Here is a 24,666-nt window from a genome sequence, read left to right as displayed (position 1 = left end):
TCTTAAGTAACATACTTATATTGCAACTTCTTGCTCTTTCTGTTTGAGGTATGATCTATTAGCTTCCTGCTAGTACCGTGGAGGATATAGCTCTCTTTCATGGTTACTCTCCCACCCACACACAAACACATTTTCTGCACTCACTTACTCCCCAATATATTTATGTCAGTAGTAAGAATATTATTTATTATTTACATTATTATGAACTCTCGAGCATGCTGTGATTATTTTTCCTTTTCTGCAGACTTTTTTGTTTTCATTGGAATTCATTGATTTACTTTTTTAAGTTGGCTGAGTTTTACTAATTCATTATAAATCTTCTCCCAATGCCTTCAGGTTCATATCCTGGAAGAATTTTTTCCAAGAACCTTCTAACTCGATCTAGTGTGGCCTAGTTGCTCGGATGGCCTGCAGCTCAATGTCATCTTAGGATTGCCCTTCACCGTCATCCAGGAGATGCTCCTTACCTCTCTTTTGTGTTGGAACCCTTGTTTCCTGGATTCCATGTATTTTGTGGTTTACTTTTTATTTTGGTAGACTACATTCTCAAGTAGCTTTTTTTTTTTTAAGATTTTATTTATTTTTGACAGAGAGAGAGAGAGAGTGTACAAGCAGGGAAAGCAGCAGGCAGAGGGAGAGGGAGAGGTGGGCTCCCTGAGGGGCTCCATCCCAGGACCCTGGGATCATGACCTGAGCCGAAGGCAGATGCTTAACCATCTGAGGCACCCAGGCACCCCTCTCAGGTAGCTTTTTAAGAAGGGTAAAGCAGAGAGAAAATTTTTAAAGCCTTGTATGTTTGGAAAGTGTCTTTCTTCTATTACTGCATTGGTAGTTTGGCTGAGCATAGAATTTTAGGTTAGAAATCAAAATTTTTTGGAATTTTTCTCCATTATCTTCCAGCTTCCAGTATTGCCTTGATGAGTGCCATCTGAAATGTGAGCCTTTCCTTGAAACCTATGTGTAGGCTTGTTGAATCTTCTGTTTGTCTTCATGATTTTGAAATTTTATGAGTTGTGCCTTGATTTGGTTCTATTTCAAAATGAAGATAACCCTCCATGTGGGGAAATTTTCCTAAATTTCTTCTCTGATTAGTTTCTCACTGTTTTCTTTGCTTTCAACTTCTGGAACTCCTTTTTTTTTTCAGATGCTGAACTTTCTGGGTGGGTCCTCTAATTTTATTATATTCCCTCTCCAATTTTTAATTTTTTTGGCTTTTTTGTTTTATTTCCTGAGAGGTTTTCTCAACTTTATATTCTGCCTTTTCTGTTGAGCTTTTCATTTCTTCTATCTTATTTTTTTTTACCAGTGCTCCTCTTTTTTGGTTCTCTATTCTTTATTCTGGCTATATCCTGACCTCGTTTCATGCACACAGTATCTTCCCTTAACTCTGATTTTATTACTTTTCTTTTTTTAAAAAGCATTTTCTTTTCTCTGCAGAGTCTTTGTTTCCTCCAAGTTGTTTTTTTCCCCCATTTGTTGTTTGACCTCAATTCATATTAGAATCTTTCCTAATCATTCTTAGTGATGACTCTTGGCTTTCTCTCATTCATGAATTGGGTTCTAAAAGTCCATTGGAAGCTTTGTGCTGTGGGTAGAACTTGCTGCCTATGGGCTTTCCTATAGGTAATCTGGCTGGGCCATTTCTGGGCCATGGGAGCTCTGGGTCTGTTATCTGTAGGTCTTTACTCTTTAGTCTGGTCCTTATCCAGTATTATGGAGTCAAGTGGGAGAAGAGAGCTGAGTGGTCTCAACATTGAGTATATATGCTTGTATAGGTTCACTTAAGTCCTCCTTTGGAGGATGGTACCCCTAGCCTCAATAGTTTGTAGTTTCTCCCAATATAGAGACCTTCAGTTTTATAAACCTCCAGTTTTCTCCTAGGATTGGGGAGGATTAGTCACTTGGCTATATGGTATGGGAGAGGGGGTGAGGGACCCTGTTTCTTATACAGACCTGCAAACAATCCTTTTGTTTTAAGTTTGCTTCACCACCATTTATAGACATACCAAGTTCTGCTGATTCTTCAGTTACTTGGACGCTTTGCAGCGTAAGTTGGGTTTCCAGGCTTCCTCCCAGCTGGAACTACCACATGTTTATTTGCTTTTCAGTTTCCCAAATTTTGTTGATACCTCCTGTCCTTTTTTCTATTTTCATGAGAGTTAATTCCTTAATGATGATAACAGCAAAAACAAAGGATGATTTATTGGGATTTCAGGAGGGAGCTAATGCAACTGTGTACACACAACACTCTGTCTTCAGCTGGAAGTCCACATGAGGAGAATTTTCCTTTGTTTTTATCTCTGTGCACCTTAATAGTTTTCTTTGGCCAGGATTTCCCATTAAGCAATGAATTATTAAAACAACAGTGAGGTTTTAATTGCGTAGTACGGAATGGTGGAGCGAGCCCTTCACTTGGAACCAGGAGACTTTTCTTCTAGTCTTGGCTTGGGTGACATTGGGCAAGTCGCTAAACTTTTCTAAACCCCACCTTCTTAATTTGTAAAATGAGTGAAATAGATGATGTCTAACACTTATTTCAACTCAACTGGTATGCTCTTGGTAAGACTATTTAAAATCTCCTATAAATCAGATAAGGGGATATTTTTTTCAATGCATTTAACATGATGTATTTTCTCCTGCCCCTGGATGTTGAGACCTTTTGCTTCTAAAACTGCAGCTGAGCCACACCTCATTTCCACCTTCCAAAAATCTGCCTTCTATTTTGGAAACTATGGTGTTACTCACTGGCCTGGGAACTACACATTTGCATATGGCCTGTTTTCCAGGGCCTAGCTTGCTTTTTCCCTTACAATCCATTCTTTAAGTTGTCGTTTTCACCCTGCATTGAAAATGTGTTGCACAAAGATGAAAAGATGATTTCTGAAGTGCTATTTACATGTCAACCAGTTTCTCAGAAGAAAAAAAAAAAAGAGTACTAAAATTTTAATTTAGAATAACCAGGACCAACTGAGATGCAAAAGGAACAAGAGCTTTCCCCTGACTTCTTAACCTAGAAAAACTGATGGCTTCATTGGGTCTGTTCTCCAGTTGCTTACTGAGAGGCTGCCATGAATACCAAGAGGGCCGTAGTTACTCTGAGAATCCAACCTCTTCCTTTAAGATGGCGGCTCTCAAATGTACCTGCACATTAAGTCATGATGCCCTGGGCCCCACCCCAGACCAACTGAATAAAAATGTCTGCCTGGACATTCCAAAACATCCCCCTAGGTGATTTTTAAAATTAATTAATTAATTAATTAATGATTTATTTGTTTATTTGAGGGGGAGAGAGTGTGCACACATGAGCAGGGGAGGGGCAGAGGAAAAGGGAGAGAGAGTCTTTTTTTTTTTCTAATTCAAGGAGTTTTAATACATTTATACACATTCAAGTAATCTCTGCCCCAGTTGAGACGTAGAAAATTCCCTCATGCTTCCGCCCAGTCCACCTCTACCCCACTCCCCACCCCCACATAGGCAACCATTCTTCTAATTTCTATTATCACAGATTAGTTTTTGCCTGTTCTTAGACTTTATATAAATGGAATCATATGGCATATACTCTTTTGTCCATATATATGTGTGGGTCTATTTTTGGACTCTAGTCTGTTCCTTTAATCTATTTTTAATTTAAATTCAATTAATTAACATATAATATTAGTTTCAGAAGTAGAGTTCAGTGATTCATCAGTCTTATATAGTACCCAGTGCTCATTACATCATGTGCCCCCTCCTTTATGTCCATCACTCAGTTACCCCATCCCCCCACCCTGCTCCCCTCCAGTAACCCTCAGTTTGTTTCCTATGATTAAGAGTCTCTTATGGTTTGTCTCCCTCTATGATTTCATCTTTTTTTATTTTTTCCTCTCTTCCCCTATGATCCTCTGTTTTGTTTCTTAAATTCCACATATGAGTGAGATCATATGATAATTATCTTTCTCTGATTGACTTATTTTGCTTAGCATAATACCTTCTAGTTCCATCCATGTTGTTGCAAATGGCAAGATTTCATTTTTTTGATGGCTGAGTAGTATTCCATTGTATATATATACCACATCTTCTTTGTACATTCATCTGTCGATGGACATCTGGGCTCTTTCCATAGTTCGGCTATTGTGGACATTGCTGCTATAAACATTGGGGTGCAGGTGCCCCTTCGGATCACTATGTTTGTATCTTTGGGGTAAATACCCAGTAGTGCAATTGCTGGGTCATAGGATAGCACTATTTTCAGCTTTTTGAGGAACCTCCATACTGTTTTCCAGAGTGGCTGCACCAGCTTGCATTCCCACCAACAGTGTAGGAGGGTTCCCCTTTCTTCACATCCTCGCCAACATGTCGTTTCCTGACTTGTTAATTTTATCCATTCTGACTGGTGTGAGGTGGTATCTCATTGTGGTTTTGATTTTTATTAAGGGAGAAAGAGTCTTTTTTTCTAATTTTTAAAAAAGATTTTATTTATTTATTTGAGAGAGAGAGAGCACTCAAGCAGGGGCAGAGGGAGAGGGAGAGGGAGAAGCAGACTCCCCTGATGAGCAGGGAGCCTGATGCGGGGCTCCATCCCAGGACCCTGAGATCATGACCCGAGCCGAAGGCAGATGCTTAGCCAACTGAGCCACCCAGAAGCCCCTAGGGAGAGAGTCTTAAGCAGACTCTGTGCTGAGCATGGAGCTGGTTGCAGGGCTCGATCTCACGACCCTGAGATCATGACCTGAGCCAAATCCCAGAGTCAGATGCTCAACTGACTGTGCCACCCAGGCGCCCCTCCCTAGGTGATTTTAATGTGCACTTAAGGTTGAGAACTTTTCTTTAGGAGCTTTACATCTAGGGGAAAGTTAAAAACTGTACATTAAATGCTGTAGGACATGGAAGACTATGATGTGCTCTATGATGAGTGATACAGAGATCATGGGTGCATGAATTGGAAGGCATTTAATTAATTGGAGTCATCAGGAAAGGCTTCATCAAGGAAGTAAGTTTTGAGCTGGTGGACTTTTCATACCAACTATTTTGACTGGGTATGGACTATTTGAAGGGCAGTGGAAGGAAAGATTGGATGATAGGTTTTAGCCAGATTGTGATTGTCTGGTGTTAATATGGGAATTTTGACTTTATCCTGCAGGTGGTAGGAAGGCTTTTGAGGAGGCATTGAGGATTTCTGGTGAATGAAATAGCGTGATGCAAGGTGGTGTCTTTGAAGATTGATTCAGTGGGAATGAGGGGAATGTTGTTTGAACAAAATGAGGCAAGAGCCTGGGGAAAGAAAGACCAGTTGGAGAGCTGCTACCATGGTCCAGATTATAAGGCTTTGAGCTAGGAAAAAGGCAGTGGAGTTAAAAAAAAATAATGATAGTAAACATTTGTAAAGAGTTTTCATAATAAGCAAGTTCTTTCCCACATCTCGTTAAACCTCACAATAACCTTGGGGGTATTTATCTCCATATTTTGTAAATGAAGGAACTTACATACAGAGGTTAAACTGTTGTAAAGTAACCTTACAGAAATGGGGGTCCTGACTGGATATGACAGATTAGTAATAGGGAGTTGCAGAGGTTCTTCCAAGGCATCAGGTTGGGTATGAAAATGGTAGAATTCCGAGTGGCTAACTCAGTGTCAAGGCTCTGGCTCTGCTTTCAGGTAACCTCTTACGTTCTTCACGTGACTTCCATTACCTCTATGGTTTGATGTACAATGACTGTAAATGTATGGTGAAGGGAAGGGAAGAAAAGGCTGTTGTCAATTCAATTTCTATCCAATAAGAATCTTAATGTATTTCCTGAGTAGTTTTGGGTTTTCAGATAGTTAAATTTTGTTGAATTTTGGAAGGCTTAGTCCAGGTGTGGGGGATCCAAATACAGGGCTGAGGACCTTGTCCAGATGGGTTCTTCCCTGAGTAGGGTAGTTGTGACCAGGTGGATTTCCTTTTCTCTTGTGGTTGTGACAGGAACCATAGGAAAGAGAACTATGGAGCATGGTGTAGACATTGGAGAACATCCTCATGGTTGTGGTAACTAGGATGTTTGATCAAGATTACATACTTATCAGAGCTGGAGATTGACTCATACCCACCACTGTGGTAATTCATTTTGTTCACAAGTCCACCGGGTCCATGTGCTCATCCATTTTGTGTACCAGGCTCCCAAGGCAATTTAAATACCAGCCTAAATCAGCCGTGCAGGTGATGAAATGTGCTTTTTCATCTGAGGTATTTGTTTCCCTGCAATTAGATAGCAGAAGAATGTGCCAGAAACCTAAGGGATGCTGGGGGAGGTACAAAGGAGTGACTCATCATCATGGCAAACCTTGATTAGATTTTCTTGTGAAGTGCTGGGTCCTGGAGGAACAGGATGAGCCTGGGGATGAAGAGAGGTTGAGCTTTTGTGCCCTGGGCAGTTTCAGTCCAGGTGCATAGACTAATATTCACTAGTTCCAGCTGTAGAGAGGGTAAAGTCTATTTTGGTAATTTGGAATGAGAACATCTTTGGAAAATTAAGATGTCACATTTTATTTCAACTGTTTTTTTTCTCACTTTAGAATACCAGGATCTTCAATGGCAGGAGACAGAGTGATCAGAAGACCGAGATGAATTTTAACACTATTCTAGAAGAGATTCTTATTAAAAGGTCACAGCAGAAAAAGAAAACATCACCGTTAAACTACAAAGAGAGACTTTTTGTGCTAACAAAGTCCGTGTTAACCTACTATGAGGGTCGAGCAGAGGTAGGAGACAATAAAAATTTACTTTGCTGCTTTGTATGTTGATAATATTTTACAATATTGTTCCCCCTCTGCACCGCCCCACCCTGATCTTATGGAATAAACTTGAGGCAAATGAAGTTAAGGTAATAATTTGTTATCATTTGGATCTGAACAATAAAGCTTAGAATATGGTGAGAAATTATTCACAAGTCTCTTGATTATGGTGTAGTATATGTGAGTATACATTTTATATCAGCCTACTGAATTAATCTGTTCATATACACTGTGTCTGTGTCCATTGCTTTATATGAATAGTTCTTCATCATTATGTGGAAATTATTTAAAACTGGTTAGTGATTTGGTGGATCCAGCACATTACTGATGTTGACCTAAAGCAGAACTGTTCAACGTTTCTTGTGACAAGCAGCTACTGCAGAGTGCCTTTTATGGGGGCAGGGAGTAGTGGCTTCCAACAACCTCGTCAGTGAGCGTGGGGCATGGTGAGGGCATGTTGTCAGCCAGCTGCTGGCTTTTCAGTGGTTTTAGCCTCTGGTTTTCCCACTGGATGAGCCGTGTGAATGGAGAGTTGCCTCTGGCCAAGGTTGTTTCCTCCTGACATCTTGGGAATGCAGCATCTCGTCCTGCAGGTCCAGCCATGCTCCTCCCTACTAGAAATACTCTGATTCCAGGGAATGACTGGAGAGTGTGTTGCCCCTTGTTGACCACATGCTATTGTCTAGTTGGTTACAGTGGGATTTTTGGTGATCTTATTGTTTGGTTTTATTTAATTTTGCTTTTTTACCTAGAGTGCCTTCCTCAGAAATTGATTTACTTTTTTTGGTTGTTTGTCTTGTTTTTGTTTTTTTTACTCCCACTGATTTCTATGTGTTTTTGTTCCCCCCAATTCAGAGAGAATGGCATCATTGATTCTTTCTGGTTGTCCTTAACTCTGTTAATTTCTGTTGTGGCTTGTCACTGCGACTTACAGAATTCTGCAGGTTCATGTAATTTAGGACTAAAGTCCTTTATCCACCTTCCTAAATCCCTGAAATGCTGAAGACCCAAACTGGAAAAACTCTTTTAGTTGTAAAACTTGGCCTGAGATGAAGCTGTTTTTGGTCTTAATTTATCCTAGTCACTGTGACTTTTTTTGCGGGGGGCATGTGTGTGTGTGCAGAAATATTAATGTGTTTATTTATGTGGGGCTGTCCTGGTCCCTGCTGGGAGTATATATATATATATGGTATATGTGCAGTATTTCATTTATTAAATCTGAAAAATTCAGAGTTCCAAAAGGGCTTCAGGTAAGACCAGAAATACGAATTATTTTAAAATCTAAAATAGATTTTAGGAAAACAATACATTTTTGCTGTATGGTAATTGTTATATTTGAATTAAATGTAGTAAGTCTAAGAAAAGAATAGAAATATAACCATGAAAGTGGTAAAACGTGGTAGTTTCTTAACCAAAAAAAGCCTCAGAAACCTGTATTATCTACTTAGAAATATGGACTGATAAAATTGAAACATGTTGCAATTGTTAGGTCACTTTGAAGATGGTAAATATACAAGGTTTAAAGTGCCCTACCTGTTTTAGATTAAGTGGAATAAAGAGAACAGTGGGACCCCTTTTTATTTTAGAACCTGGCCCACTGTCTTGCCTGAGAGCAGCCTCAGTCACTATGAGAACCACAAAGGACAGAAGGAGGAGGTTGTCACAACATATAAATACCCAGCTTCTGACACTTAGCATCAGGGTCCACCTCCTTTCTGGCTGCTGACTGGCCCAGTGAGCCTCATCTTACTTTCACTCCCACTCCTGCAATGATCCCTCCTGGATTCTTTTTCTTAGGGACAGACATTCACTAACATATTTAGGGCTTCCAGCTTGAAACGTAGTTGCAGATTTGTTTGCCTCTCACAGTTAAAAATAAATTGTTGTCCATAGTAAAAAGTTAGGAATTTTAAGATAAGAATCTGAATTTTTGTAAAAATAAAAGTCTGGTGATGGGTATTAAGGAGGGCACGTACTGCATGGAGCACTGGGTGTTATACGAAAACAATGGATCGTGGATCACCACATCAAAAACCAGTGATGTATGGTGACTAACATAACATAATAAAATTAAAAAAAAAAAAAAAGTCTGACCATACTGGGCTGAGTTCCTGCCTAACAACACTCCGCCTGGTTCTAGGTAAGCCCAGGAGCACCCCATTGTCATGTTTCCTCCCTGTTTGAGTTAATATGCTCCGTTCTCTGTTTTCCATGGATGAACATTCCAGTTTCCATCTCCCCAGCCCTAGAAGCTCTGATTCAAAAAGAGCTGTGATGTGGGTAACTCATAAGAATCAATAGGCATTTCAAATATAATTATTTTGTTAAAAATGTAAGACTTGATGTGGATTAGAAAAACCATGGGGGGCACTCAGGGGTTAGGATAAATAGCCTAGAGATATTTATTTTAGTTGTTCATAGTTCTGTTTTTAAAAGAAAAACAGTGGGTAGGCTATTGATTTATCTAGTCACTATGATTCCTAGTGTCTTCATGGCAATTAAGTGCCATTAATGCTTTATTAAAACTCTCAGTTAATCATAATGTGACTCAGACATCCATCCTCCTCTGGTTCTCTGAACCCCAGCTCCTTCAACATGATGGCAACAAGCATTTCTTCTATTAAATACAGTTTATTGTGCTTTTTTAAAGTATGCAAAGGAATTCTGTTTTAGATGATGAGAAATTCAGTCAAACTGTTTCTTCCAAGTCTGGTATTGGCAAAGTTGTGTTTCAGTTTCTGCTCTGGGCCATTCTTTCATTTGTCCTCCTTGCTCTTACTGCCCTCCATTAGCTCATGTTTCTGCATATTCTAATGAACTGATATGAGATCTTCTTGGCATTGATGTCGTTTGATCTTACTCAGAATAATAAACAGAACATAGGACCTGGAGGGGGGTTGGTAAGTGATCTTATTCTCTGGTTGGGGAACTAAATGACATGTGGGTTAGACCCCCTGCCATGCCAGGTGAAGCTCCATGTGGAATTGGGATGGAATTCAGGGAAGAGCAGGGCTGGAGCTTAATCAGGAAAAAGGTCTATTAAATAATGGTGAGAAAACAAGGAATGGAGAGATTTCTAGATGGTGAGATTTGGAATAAAAAAATTCAAGTAGTATGTAAATCTACAGTTATCATTAGCTAAGAAACCAGGAACTTTTTAATTTATTTTTTATTTTTATTTTTTTAAAGATTGTATTTATTTATTTGACAAAGAGAGAAAGAGAGCACAAGCAGGCGGAGGGGGAGGGAGAAGCAGGCTCCTGGGATCCTGGGCCAGGGTCCTGGGATCATGACCTGAGCCGAAGGCAGACGCTTAACCAAGTGAGCCACCCAGGCACCCCAGGAACTTTTTATAATTGGACTTTGGTACTACTAATTTGGTTCATTTGTTGTCTGTAATACTGCTCCAGTATGGAAACTGGCGAATAGTTTATAAAGTTGAGGAGTAGGGAAACTGGTTTTGATCCTCAAGGCTGTCCCCAAGTTTGGTAATTCACTAGGAGAATTCAGAGTACTTGGCTTATAGTTGTCTGTATGGCTATGATTTGTGACTATGGAAGGAGACAGAACTAAACTGGCAAAGGGAAAAGGCACATGGGCAAATTTCTATAGGAAACGAGGCAAGCTTGCAAGAGCCTTTTCTCAGTGGAATCTTCAAAAGGTGTGCAAAATTCTTCTAGCATTCAATTGTGACAATTATGAAATGTTGTCTACCAGGGAAGCACATTAGAGGCTCAGCACCCAAGGTTTTTTTTTTTTTTTTTTTTTTTTTTAAAGATTTTATTTATTTATTTGACAGAGAGAGAGACAGTGAGAGAGGGAACACAAGCAGGGGGAGTGGAGAGGGAGAAGCAGGCTTCCCGCCGAGCAGGGAGCCCGATGTGGGGCTCGATCCCAGGACCCCGGGATCATGACCTGAGCCGAAGGCAGACGCTTATCGACTGAGCCACCCAGGCGCCCAGCACCCAAGGTTTTTGTTGGAGGCTGGTCACATAGGCACCTTCTCTCTATCATGTACCAAAATTCCAGACTCCAGAAGGAAAATAGGTGTTCAGCATAAACCATATTGTTTGTACAAACAGCTTAGGCACAATGAGCTCTTTTTATCAGTGCTGGGAATAGTAGGACCCCCTCAAAGTCCAAGTTCCCAGATGCCAGTCAAGGGTCAGCCTAGTAAGCAGGGCTTTCTCAGGTAGCAGTCTCTTAGGACCATTGTCTGCACTTTAGTAGTAATAGTGACACAAATTGTTGAGTATCACATACAGGCCAGGCACTGTGCTAAGTACTTTATGTACATTATTTCCTACATTCTTCAAAACAAACATCTTATTAGTGCCCCCACTTAAAAAATGAGTGACACAAGCCTTAGAAAGTTTAAAAACTTACACAAGATCATTCATTAGTGAATTGCAGTGCTATTTCTTTAAAGCCTATCTTTGAAACAACCTTGATACTCCAGAAAATTAGAAAAAAAAAAATCTATTAGATTTCTCTGCAACACAGATAAAGCTTTATTTTAAAGCTTTTGAGAATATTTTTTTAAGATTGATTTTATTTATTTATTTATTTATTTATTTATTTATTTATTATGAGTGGGGGGGGCAGAGGGAGAGAGAGAATCTCAATCAGACTCTGCACTGAGTGTGGAGCCTGATGTGGGGTTTGATCTTACGACCCTGAGATCATGACCTGAGCTGAAATCAAGAGTCAGATGCTTAATCACCCAGGCACCTGAGAATATTTTTTATTTACTACTTTCAGTTATGATTTTTATTTTTATTTGTCAGAGAGAGAGAGAGAGAGAGCGCACATGCACAAGCGGGGGGAGAGGCAGGCAGAGGGAGAAGCAGGCTGATGCGGGACTCGATCCCAGGACCCTGGGATCATGACCTGAGCCAAAGGCAGATGCTTAACCGACTGAGCCACCCAGGCATCCCTCAGTTATGATTTAAAAAAAAATTTTTCTTTTTGGCAGAAGAAAATTAGCACTAGGCAGGGATTTTGTCCTGGTTCTGCCACTATCTAATTGGACTTTGTAAAACAATATTCTTCAACCCATATATCTCTTGACACTCTTAACTCCTCCTTTGTCATTTCTATTTTAACCCAGCATACATCCAATCTTTTACCTAATGCCTTGAATTCTCCTTCCTTTAGTTACAACCTTATTGTGGTTCCCATCTCCATTCTCTTGATGGATTACTTTCCTATTTGATTCTACTCTTGGACCTTAATATTTTATTTATGCAGCCATCATGGGGATATTCAAACCCTGTAGCTTTGTATCTTCTCTAGGATCAAGTAAAAACTCCTTAGCTTGGAATACAAGTTACTTGATATCATTTTTCCTTCTCATCCCTCTTTCCTTCCTCCACCTCCTGCTGTGTCTTCTACCCATAGTCACTCTTTCATATTGTGCCTTTCTTAATATTGTTCAGTCTACTTGGAGTGATATATTCCTCTACCAGCCTGTGAGGATCCATCTGTCCTTCCCACTATATTTTATACATCAAAACTGTGTTGAGTGCCTAGCAAATACTCAATTTTTCTTTTTCTTTTTTTAAGATTTTATTTATTTATTTTAGAGAGAGTATGGAGAGAGAACACAAGCGGGGAGTGGCAGGCAGAGGGAGAGGGAGAAGCAGGGTTCCTGCTGAGCAGGGAGCCCAATGTGAGACTATCCCAGGACTCTGGGATCATGACCTGAGCTGAAGGCAGACGCTTAACTGACTGAGCCACCCAGGTGTCCAATATTCATCTTTTCTGACTCACCTCAGTGCCTGCCTTCTCTGAAGCTTTTCCTGTATCCTCCCACCAAAGGTAGAATCCGTACCCCACCTCAGCCCCCTGTGCCCTATACATGCTTTTGTTGTTGGCTTGGTTAACCTGCCTTTATTTACATATCTGTGTCCCCCATTACAGTTTAAGCTCTTTGATGCCAGGGCTCGTATCTTTTCCATTTTTGTATTTCCGAGGGTCTAGTGCAGAGCTGAGTACTCAGTACTGGCTGGATGGATCAAAGGAGGGATGGACAAGCTTCAGCCGTTAGAAGCAGGCAGGATAGGTGTATCTTAAATGTACGTCATGAACAACCGCAAACGTTGTTATACTGCCTCCTATGTAGAAGAGTCAGGATCTGAGCGTCTCCTATAATGCCACAGGTGCTTCCTTGTTTTATTCAAACATCCTTTGTAATGAGATGCTTGGAATTTTAATCCTTTACCCGGGTTAACTGTCAGGATGGTGGAGGCAATCAGTTATAATGACGCATGTTTCTTGAATACCCTGGTCAGCCTCCCACATTTCTGTCTTTTGGGTCATATAGGGTTGTTCTCTTGACCAACCCTGGGAACCTGGAGACTCTTAGTGATAAAGGGATAAGAGCCTGTTAAGGTTCTGAGGTGATGTGATGTTTGTCTTTTAGTTATTTATCTTTAGATTAGGTAGACCTCCCAGTGGGAAGCATAGCTTTGCAGGGTCTTTCTAATCACTATCTGAACATGTATAACTTCCAGCACTTCTTTGGATTCTGGGGAGTGGGTGTGGAGTAGAAAAAATAGTTTCTTTTACAGGTCAATTGGAAGCATTTGCATCAGACTTTAGAGGTTACCAGGTAGTTCACCATCTTGTAAAAAGTGGAATGGCTCTAACAGATAGAATAGTGGTTAGTGTACTAGGGTGTGGTTTTTTTTGTGTGTGTGTGGCTTTGAAAATTCTCAACTATATTATCCAATGAAAACTCATTTTCTTACTGGCTATTGAGTTTCCTTGTTTCTGAAATTAGGTTTTATCAGCTCCTTGTCTTGTGTCTCAGTTTCCTTTATTGTGTCTCTTCTCCCCATTTCTTCACTCATATCTGTTTTTCTTATCCTACTGTCCTGGATCTGAATTTCCTCATCATGAATTACATTAAAGGGCCAAGATGCAGGTCTGAAGTCCTAGGATCTGATTTACCCCCTTAATTTGCCAAATTAATCTATTTTCATATAATAATATTCACTATTTTTTTTTTTCTCTAGGAAGTGCAAACCTATTTAAGACAGAAGAGGGGGGGCATACCATTCCTAAAATTTTCTGGCTAACTTTTTATTTTGCCATAGTTTCAACTTACAGAAAAGTTGGAAGAATAGTACAAGGAATTCTCAAGTAACCTTTACTCAGATTCACAAATTTTCTCTAGCTGCCCCCTTTGCTCTGTCATTCTCTTGGTCTCTGTCTTTCTCTTTAATTGCGTGTTGTTTTCTGAACTATTTGAGAGAAAGTTGTAGACATTGCTCCTTTTACCACTAAAAAGGTCTTTGTGTATTGTCTAGGAACAATGCCATTCTTTTCTATAACCACAGTATGATGATCAATGTCAGGACCGTTAACACTGATACAACACTATTACGGAATCCAGAATCCATGGTCAAATTTCGTTCATTATGCCCCTGATGAATTCATGGCTATTTCTCAACCTCCTCCCCTTGCCAAGTCTGGGATCTAATCCTGGGTTACATACTGCATTTGGTTGGTCAAGACATAAGGTTTTTAAATGTCCATGGTACAAGGAGGAGAAATGTATAGAAGAGATGCTGTTTTTTGTTACATACTATAAAATGCCAACTATCTTATGAATATTCGGTGATTGTGTGTGAATGTCCACAAACATGAAGTCAGATTTAAAAACCATTATAGTCTGTTCTCGTTCTCCTCATTCTCATGGTCATCATTAGGAGTTGAATATCCCCCTCCTGCCAAAGAAACTATTTTACCATGGCCTGCTACGATGAGTAACAATCACTTATTCTGGTTTCCGTATCCTCCTCCCACCTTCAGTTTTAAGTTTTTATTCTTCTGTGTTAAAACAGTTGTTAGGCACATAAAGCATATTATGAAGAATAGTACAGTATCAGTAATTACTGGTAAATGAAGAGGGAGTTTAATCAAAGGTTTGGTCCTCATGCTACTTGAAAGTGAAATAATAAAAATAGTTTAGATCTTGCAAAACACTCCTGGATCTGGCTATGATAGCTGTTTTTATTCATTGATTATTTGTATTATGATGAGACAAAGAGTATAAGGAAAATCTACTGGCATTACCAGTTTATTTTATTTGTAGACTTAGCTCTCAGCAGGGTGCCTGGGTGGCACAGTTGGTTAAGTGTCTGACTCTTGGTTTCGGCTCAGGTTATGATCTTAGGATCACGGATCAGGCTCCACTCTGGCTCAGTGCAGCGTCTGCTGGAGGTTCTCTCTCTCCCTCTCCTTCTGCCCCTCCCCGGCCATGCATGCTCTCTCTCTCTCTCTTTAAAATAAAGAAATTTTAAAAAAAGACTTAGCTCTCAGCAATTTTTAGTGATATCAAAAAGTCAAATTTCCCTCAAAGTTTTATTTAGCAATTTTTCCACTGAATATATTCAAAAGTCTGTGCCATAGATACTGAAGGCAGTTAAGACCAGTTCCCAGAATGTTTGGAAATGGCATCACTGTTGAAATAAACATAGTGTTTCTCCTTACTTTTGTTTTCCCACCTGTCTATCTTGAAAGCAATTTCTCTTAATTGGAAATGTGTGAAACTTGTTGCAGTTTTTGAAAAAAACTATGTTTGGCATCATGATTTTTGTAACATGTGAGTTTTATTTTTCTCTGTTGCATCACGACCTACTGGGTTGGGGATTCTTAGAATTCTTTGAAGCTACTTCTGTAATTAGTAGTTTCTCGTAAGTGTTTGTTGGTGAAGATAGGTATGATAGCACTTATCCTGAGGGACACTTAAAGAGACCAAATTATATGTGTGGAGGAAGCTTTGGTGGCAAAAGTATAGATTCTATAGATTTTAGGGGGTGGTGGAGGTTGGGGAAGGGTTGGAGACCTCCACTTGGCCAAGGGTTAGAGTATGAGCAATGTTGGGCAGGGAGTGCCCATTCCATACAGTGGGAGCAGCATGTGCAAAGGCCCTGGGGGTATAAGGGGATTTGGTGTGTTTGTGGAACTGTTCTGTTCTAGAACTATATAGATTTCTGTAACTGACAATTGCCCATACATACAAGGGGATAATTAATTTGTTAGTAATAAAGAAGAATTATATAATTTTATTTTATTTTTTTAGAGTTATACCATTTTAGAGCTTGAAGGTATTATAAAGAATGACCCCCAAGTTTTTCACTTGTGGGAACTGAGGGTAAGGAGACAATCGCTTGAGTTCAGTCAGTAAGCTGATTGCTAAACCTGGACTTAAACTCAGATCTGAATGTTCCTGAGTTAGCCTCTGATTGTACTGCCTTAATTCTGGGAAGGATGTGTTTGGGTTGCTCAAGTAGGTGAGAGCACTTACACAGTTGGTACAATATGGTGATTCATAGAATAGACACCATGTAGTGACTATTTGGGCACCTTTGCTTAAAAACACTGATCACTTCTCTCCCTGTGCAGCTTTGCTCTTGTTGCATGTAATAGTTTCCTTCCTTTTATCTCTACTTCTCCCCTCCCTCCACATATCAGTTATAAGTGTCTTGCCCTTTTAAAATTACTGTTAAATTTATTTGTATTTTTATTATAATCCTTTTTTTTTTTCTCATGAACTACGTAATTATCTCCTTGAGGGCAAAGTTTGTTGCCTCATAATTGAAACATATCACACAATGCCTTGCACCCATTAGGTTCTCAAAAAAGTTTTTGTTGGCAATAATTATGATGGTGGTGGTCAGTTAGTGTTTTGGGGAAGCGGAAAGATCTTTAGAGACATTGTGATAGTTACTTCTCATGCCATTTTGTTTTTTTTTTTTTTAAAGGAGTGCATTATTTAAGTTTAGAAACAAAACTGCATTCTTATTTGGTATTTATTAGTGTTATCCTCTACCCCCAAACTAAAATGTGGACATTATTTGAAATAACTAGAGCCTGAACTGTCAGAAGAAATCATACAGCAATCTGAGAAAGTGAAGCTGCACGTCAAGTTGTTTCTGGGTTGTTTAGGACATGCTGTCTTAGCCATTGGTTGATGCTGATCAGGTGCACGTAGAGAATTATCTGCAGAAGGGAGCTTAGAAACACCTGTGTTATCCAGCAGGTGATTCTATTAGGAGAACTCCTCCCATTATTGGCCTTTAGGTTTTGTGAACACACTGTACTTCTGAGATAAAATACTGAAGTTTGCTGATTACTACTTCAGATGATTAAAAACACTCTTATAGTCTTATTACTAAAGCTCATTTACCTTTTTAATTTTTAATCAGAGAGAATTGTCTGTAATACTTGCATGATTCCACATTACTAAACACCTAAAATGAAAAATTGCACCAAATATAGTTGTTTATTAATAAAATTCAATGAGTAAGTAAGAGACTTAAATGAAATCTCTAGTAATTTTTAATAGATTGTCGGAAGGGAATTCCCCCTTGCCCCAATTATCCTGTTGTATGAGAAAACTTTTTTCCATTCTATCTTTATTCCACGTAACCACATAGGTGTAGCTATTCCTTAATTTTACTTGCCACAGCAAAAAAGGAACGTGGATAGGTATAATTCCCTGCTCATGAGAGTGTAACCAGAATTTTTCTCATTTTAGAGGAATATGTAAATTACATATAGAATTGTATATTTATAAGTTATATATAGATTATATAAGTTATAGAATTTCTAAATCATAAAAAATTATAGATTTATTAAATATATATTAATATGTTATTTATATATTTCCTGGCAGAAGAGAGGCCATAAGTCCATAAATTTTTATTTGTTTTTTTTTTTTAAAGATTTTATTTATTTATTTGAGAGAGAGAATGAGATAGAGACAGAGAGAGCATGAGAGGGGGGAGCGTCAGAGGGAGAAGCAGACTTCCTGCTGAGCAGGGAGCCCGATGTGGGACTCGATCCCAGGACTCCAGGATCATGACCTGAGCTGAAGGCAGTCGCTTAACCAACTGAGCCACCTAGGTGCCCTAAATTTTTATTTGTTATGTGGCACTCACATCTCTTGTTTTAGTTTATTCAGTATTTGTACAACTAAGGCTTACTGAGTATGTATACTATGCTAGAGATGGAGGAATTAAAAGATGCATGATTCTGGCTTTAAGCTTACAGTCTGGTTAAACTGTAGTTCTACTTTTATGGGTTCATGATGACAGACTTTCTTTTTTTTTTTTTTAAAGATTTTATTTATTTGAAAGAGAGACACAGCAAGAGAGGGAACACAAGCAGGGGGAGAGGGAGAGGGAGAAGCAGGCTCCCTGCAGAGCAGGGAGCCTGATGCGGGGCTCGATCCCAGGACCTGAGCCGAAGGCAGACGCTTAACCGACCGAGCCATCCAGGTGCCCCAATGACAGATTTCTTACGCTGCATCTACTCTGCAGTGGAGCTGGAGTTCTCACCCTTGTGCTCCACTGTTGTATGCCCTCCTCGCCTGTGACTCTTGAACTTGACTTGCCCTTGGGTTTCCACTTGTAAATGGGGTGGTTGCACATACAGGATTTCAAGGTTTCCTTCTGTTCTTCAATTTTCCTTAGTTTAGATTTCATGAAAGTACAAGGGTTTTGCATGCGTACTTGCAATGCTCTGTTCTCTGTAGTATCTCCGTCAAGTGTATCTGAGATAACCAACACATTTATCCACTATTTATTTTATAAGTGAGGAAACTGGGGGACAATGTCAGGTCGCCTTCTCTGAATTGACATCCCATTTGACTAGGTGAACCAAGATGTCTTATCTTTCTGGCTAATGTACTATCTGTTAAACCGCATTGTGCTACTGACAGCAAAGGGGGACTTCCTTAAACGGAACTCCACTGACCACCTGTATACATTGTTTCCTTCCTCCTTCCCTGCTTTGGCTTTATGTATCAGACCTCGGAAAGGGAGTTCTTTTAACATTGTTGGTTTGTGTTTCTTTTTTCCTCACTGGCCCCGTAGGAGGTGGTCCTACCTGTGCAAGTAAATTTGAGTTTGTGGAAGAGAGACCTGCGGGAAGAAAATATTTCTGGGAGTGGTTATATGAAAGAGGTTGAAAACGGTTATACTTAGATGGTAACTCTTAAGAACTTCAAAGTGGGTTTGGTAAAATAATTCATTTCAGAAATACTTGAAATTGTTCTTCACAGAAAAAACTCACAAGTAATTCAATTCAGCATGAATTTATTCACGTTCATAGTCAACCCCAACAGGAGAGACCAGTGTCACAGCTGAAAAGGACACCCTATAAAGCTTCTATAATATATTATTAAGTTTGTTTTTTAACATTTTTTACAAGAGTAAAGTAAATAGATTTTTAGGTTAATTCAGCCCTGACTAGGATTGATTATAGTACATCATCAAAAGAAATGGTAGAGATTTGAATTTTCTTAGAAAAAGAGGAGTAGCTTTATGCTAAAGATCCAATATATAATTCAGACTTTTTTAAAACAGGGTCATTCCTTTATTTTCAGATGTCACAATCACTTTCTAAGGATAGAGGTTGTGACTGAAATATCTGCTGGAAACAAAACCAACATCCACTGGATGAAATAGTGTGTTTTCTGAGGTTCTGGAATCAGTTATCAGCAATTTTCTGTTCCCTCTTAATTATAGGGAACTTCAGTCATGGTCTACAGCCCATTTCCAAATTAATAGAATTTTTGTGCATTCGAGAGTGAGAGATTAAGACTATGGACTCTGGATCCAGATTACCTGGGTTCAATGTATTACTTTTTAGCTGCATGACCTTGGACAAGTTACCTAACCTCTACGCCTCATTTTCCTCATTTTCAAACTGGGGAGAAAGTAGTACGTCCCTCACAGGTTTTGATGAGGAGTGAATGGATCACTGTGTGTGAAGTGGTCAGAATAGCTCCTTGCATACAGTACGTGCCATATGATCACCAGTGGTCGCTGTAATAGCTGTACACATGAGGTACGTTGCATGGTCACCCACTTTTGTCTTTTTTTGTGTTTCAGGGTTTTTGCTCTTGCATCTGGCTTTTCCCAGATCTAGACATTGTTGCAATAAGCATAACTGTGTCATTCTCCTAGTATCATAGGGGATCTACCCTCTAAATCGATCTCTGTTGCTTGCAGTCAGTTGCATTCTGGGGTTGTGGTAACTGGCGGAAATGTGTACCTCAGAGTAGGGCGGTTTCACGTTCCAGGCATCTCTGAGCCGGTGCTGTTAGAACTCTCGTTGGGGATCCTCTGCTGTGAATGTTTTCCTCTGACATTTGTCCATGGGGCACGTGGCAGGGTACTGGTTGTGGGAAATGGGCTGTTCCTTCAGTCTGGCATTCTCATACACGAGAGGTGGATCTACTATGAAGTGAAAGAAAAGTAAGCATTAGAGACTTAATTCCAGAGCCCTTTCTCAGGTTCCTGGAAGGACCCTTGCAGTTTTGTGTTTCTAATTTTGCACTTAAAAAAAAAAAAGTCTTCTTCTTAAAGTGTATAAGCTGCAGGCCATTCAAAACCTGGATCTGTTTCTGTGGAGCACAGAAGATTGATTTGTTCTAATATCTGACAATATCTATAAATTCTGCCAGAGAGATACACACAGGCATCTCTGCTGTACAATAGCTAAGAAACAAGCACATTTCTAATTGGCTTATGTTCTTAAAAGTCGTCCTTTCAAGAGCAAAGTGATATATGTCTACTTCTGTTACATTTCTCTTTAATACTTGTTTTTAAAAGTACCATACTTTTCATGTTAAACGAATTCCCGAGTGTTTTATGGTTAGAGTTACTCTTGTGAATAGGTTTTCATAGTATGTTTGTTTTAATTAGGTATTGTTAATATATAATCATGCTCTTGATCTTTACAAATCTATTGTGTAACCGACCAGTATACTAGGCTATTTCTAAATATGACATAGAGGCACAACTTTTTCTTACCAACTTTGCTATAAAAGGGTTGTTTTCTGTTAAATTTAATTCAAATAATGAGAAGAAAACAATTTTTATTTATTTATTTATTTTTAAAAAGATTTTATTTATTTGACAGAGAGAGACACCGCGAGAGAGGGAACACAAGCAGGGGGAGTGGGAGAGGGAGAAGCAGGCTTCCCGCCGAGCAGGGAGCCCGATGCAGGGCTCGATCCCAGCCTGGGATCATGACCTGAGCTGAAGGCAGACGCTTAACGACTGAGCCACCCAGGCGCCCCAGAAGAAAACAATTTTTAAAAAGTTAACAAAAATAAAAGCATTTTCAATTCAAAGTAGGAATATACAAAAGAGTGGGGTTAAATATTTCTTTGCTGAGCAAGTTATAAACTGTGCGTGCTGGAGGGAAGTATTCATGGGGGATGGTAGAAGAACATACATAACCAGTAACAGTGAACCTTCTGAATCGACTGAAATATAAAATTTAAAAGCAGAGACATCTAGATTTGTAATTTATAGTCACTACCAATTGGTGGGATAATAAGGTTCAAACCCAGGCCATTTGACTTGGAAGTTCCCTAGACACCTCTACCTTACTTTTCTAGCTGGAAAAAAAAAAGTTTCTTTTTACTTGAATCAATTAATTTAACAAAAATATTTTAAGTGCCTATTTTGTGGCAGATACTGTTCTAGGCTCTGAGGACCCAAAAAAGTATATAAAGCAAATGTCCTGTTCTCATGGACTTATATTTTAGAGGAGAAAGACAGACAGCATACAGATAAGCCAATACACATCTCCCACCTTGATGAAAAGCAAAGCAGGATGGGAGGGGTGGGGCCTTGCATGCTTGTTTGTTTTTTTGGTTTGTCTGCTTGTTTTGGGGGTTTTTTTTGGTGGGTGGTGGGGGTGGGGAATGGAGATCTTAAGAAGAACGAGGCAGGCCATCTGGAAACCTTGGGGGAGGGGAAGCCAGGAATGCAAGGTCTCAAGAGGGGCAGCAGGTGCTTCCTTATCAAGGAACAGCAGAGAGGCCCATGGGCCGAAATGGAAGGGGGGGAGGGGTGGAGTGGGGTATGGTTGGGGGACGAGGCCAGAGACCTGGGCAAGATCACGCATGGATGGCTTTGTGGGCCATGGAAAAGACTTTTGATTTTTTTTTTTTTTTAATGTGATAGGAAGATTTTAGTGGGTTATAAGTGGGCAGTCACAAAATTTGGCTTTTGCACATCAAGACACTGGGGCACAGTGGAACATGAAATGGCAGGGAGAAGGTTGAAGGTTTAGTTTTGGTTCTGCTAACCAGTTTGACCTTGGGGAGGTCATTAATCCAGTCAGTGCCCCAGTTTCTACCTTAAAAGGAGGAAATTGGATTTATATGAATAATTCACCAGAATCTTTTTCATGGCCACATATGATTCTTAGATCTTAAAATAGTTATTAAATGTCCACATATATTGGCAGTGGTTGTTGGCTGTAGGGAATAGGAGACCCTCCCCTCCTTGCTTTCTGCTCAGACTTTGGAACTTCCCTGTTCTCAGCCCTGAGCCTCACCCCTGCCTCTGAGCAGCCATGTTCTGGTGTGTGGATAGTGGTGTTTCACTGTTTTTTCAACCTGCATTTCTTTGATTACTACAGAGGATGAGCAAGTCTGCATATTTTCAGTGTCCATTGGCATTTACTCCCTGTTGAAGTGCCCATTTAGATATTTTTCCTCCTTTTTTCAAAAAAATATTTTATTTATTTGTCAGAGAGAGATTGAGAGCCGGAGCGGGGGGAGCGGCAGAGGGAGAAGCAGGCTCCCTGCCAAGCAAGGAGCCTGATGTGGAACTCAATCCCAGGACCCTGGGATCATGACCTGGGCTGAAGGTAGACCTTAACCGACTGAACCACCCAGGCGTCCCCCTCCTTTTCTCAATTAGATTTTTTACGCTTTCTTATTTATTTTTAAAAGCTATAACATAGGGGCGCCTGGGTGGCTCAGTCGGTTAAGGGTCTGCTTTCGGCTCATGTCATGATCCTGGGGTCCTGGGATTGAGCCCCACATCGGGCTCCCTGCTCTCTCTCCCACTCCCCCTGCTTGTGTTCCCTCTCTCGCTGTGTCTCTCTCTGTCAAATAAATAAATAAAATCTTAAAAAAAAAAGATATAACATGTGTTCTGAATCAAACTCCTTGTTCATATATGCTTTGCAGATACTTGTTTGTACTTTGTGGCTTGTTTTTTAATTCTCCTAATGCTTTTTTTTTGTTTATTGTGGTAAAATACAGATAAAACTTACCATTGTAACCATGTTATTTTATTTTATTTATTTTATTTTTTAAAAGATTTTATTTATTTATTTGACAGAGAGAGAGACAGTGAGAGAGGGAACACAAGCAGGGGGATTGGGAGAGGGAGAAGCAGGCTTCTGGCTGAGTAGGGAGCCCGATGCGGGGCTTGATCCCAGGACCCTGGGATGATGACCTGAGCCAAAGGCAGACGCTTAACGACTGAGCCACCCAGGCACCCTCCATTGTAACCATTTTAAACTGTCCAGTTCAGTGGCAGTAAGTGCAGTGATCATGTTGTGCTATAATCACCACTCTCTAGTTCCAAAGCTTTTCCTCACCCCAAACAGAAACCTTGAGAAAGTCCTGTGTGCACATTGAGAAGAATGTGTATTCTGGTGCTTTTGGATGGAATGTTCTGTAAGTATCTGTTAAGTCCAGGATGCCTGGGTGGCTGAGTTGGTTAAGCATCTGCCTTCGGCTCAGGTCATCATCCCAGGGTCTGGGAGCCTGCTTCTCCCTCTGCCTGCCGCTCCCCCTGCTTGTGCTCTCTCTCTCTCTTTTTCTCTCTCTCTCTGACAAATTAAAAAAAAAAATCTGTTAAGTTCATCTGGTCTAACGTGTCATTTAAGGCTGATATTTGCTTATTGATTTTCTGTCTGGATGCTCTATTCATTGATGCAAGCGGGGGTATTAAAGACCCCTAGTATTACTGTGTTTCTGTTTATTTCTACCTTTAAGTCTGTTAATATTTGCTTTATATATTTAGGTGCTCCTATGTTGGGTGCATGAATATTTACAAATGTTATTCCTCTTGTTGGAATGACCCCTTTATTATTATGTAATGCCATTCTTTGATTCTTACTACAGTCTTTGTTTTAAAGTCTATTTTTTTCTGAAGTAAGTATAGCTACCCTAACATTCCTTTGGTTTCCATTTGCATGTAACATCTTTTTTCCATCCCTTCACTTTCAGTTTGTTTGTGTCTTTACATCTAGAATGAGTCTCTTGGCTCCAGTCACTGAACCACTTCCGAGGACTCAGTGGTCTCTCCCTTAAGCCCCCTTGCTTCCTGATGCTCCTTCTCCCGTGCCTGCCTTCTCCCACCACTGCCTTCTGCAGGCCATTTCCACCCAGGAAAAGGAATCGTATCTTATGTCTGCTATCGGGAACCTCCACTCTTTCAACCCATTTGCTGATGCAAGTAAGGGTGATGATCTGCTTCCTGCTGGCACTGAGGATTATATCCATACAAGAATCAACAGAGAACCAGCAGGAGAACCTTACTGCTGTCCAACAGATTGCTGATGATTATGATAAAAAGAAGCTGTGAAGGCGTTTAAGAAGAAATTTGTTTGTAATGGTACTGTAATTGAATATCCAGAGTATGGAGAAGTAATTCAGCTACAGGGTGACCAGTGCAAGAACATACGCCAATTCAGAGATTGGACTGGCTGAGGACGACCAGCTAGAGGTTCATGGTTTTAAGTGCTTTTGGCTCACTGAAGCTTAAGTGAGGATTTCCTTGAAATGAGTAGAATTTCCCTTCTGTCTCTTGTTACAAGTTTAAAAACCTCACAGCTTGTATGATGTAACCATTTGGGATCTGCTTTTAACTTGGACTAGTGTAACTCCTTCATGAAATAAACTGAAAAGAGCCAAAAGAAAAAAAAAATGTCTCTTATAGGCAGCATATAGGTAGGTCTTTTTTTTTTTTTTTAATACATATAGCCACTCAGTGTCTTTTGATTGGAGAATTTAGTTCATTTACATTTGAAGTAATTATTGATAGGTATGTATTTATTGCCATTTTATTAATTGTTTTCTGG

At 39.8% G+C, this 24,666-nt stretch overlaps 1 protein-coding gene and 1 pseudogene across 1 annotated transcript in view; both read left to right on the top strand.

Moving 5' to 3' along the window:
- Positions 1-24,666, top strand: part of TEC (tec protein tyrosine kinase) — a 138,160-nt gene that overhangs the window by 44,244 nt on the left and 69,250 nt on the right. The window contains exon 2 of the mRNA XM_032400316.1: positions 6,532-6,717. Coding sequence (XP_032256207.1) covers positions 6,580-6,717 — 138 coding nt within the window. The 5' untranslated portion in view covers positions 6,532-6,579. The remainder of the gene's footprint in view (positions 1-6,531; positions 6,718-24,666) is intronic.
- On the top strand, positions 23,993-24,350 carry LOC116628661 (annotated as a pseudogene).

Source organism: Phoca vitulina, unplaced genomic scaffold, assembly GCF_004348235.1.
Source record: "Phoca vitulina isolate PV1807 unplaced genomic scaffold, GSC_HSeal_1.0 scaffold3, whole genome shotgun sequence".
Taxonomy (NCBI): Eukaryota; Metazoa; Chordata; class Mammalia; order Carnivora; family Phocidae; genus Phoca; species Phoca vitulina.
The sequence above is the reverse complement of the archived record's forward strand: the minus strand, read 5'-3'. Positions and strand labels throughout refer to the sequence as shown.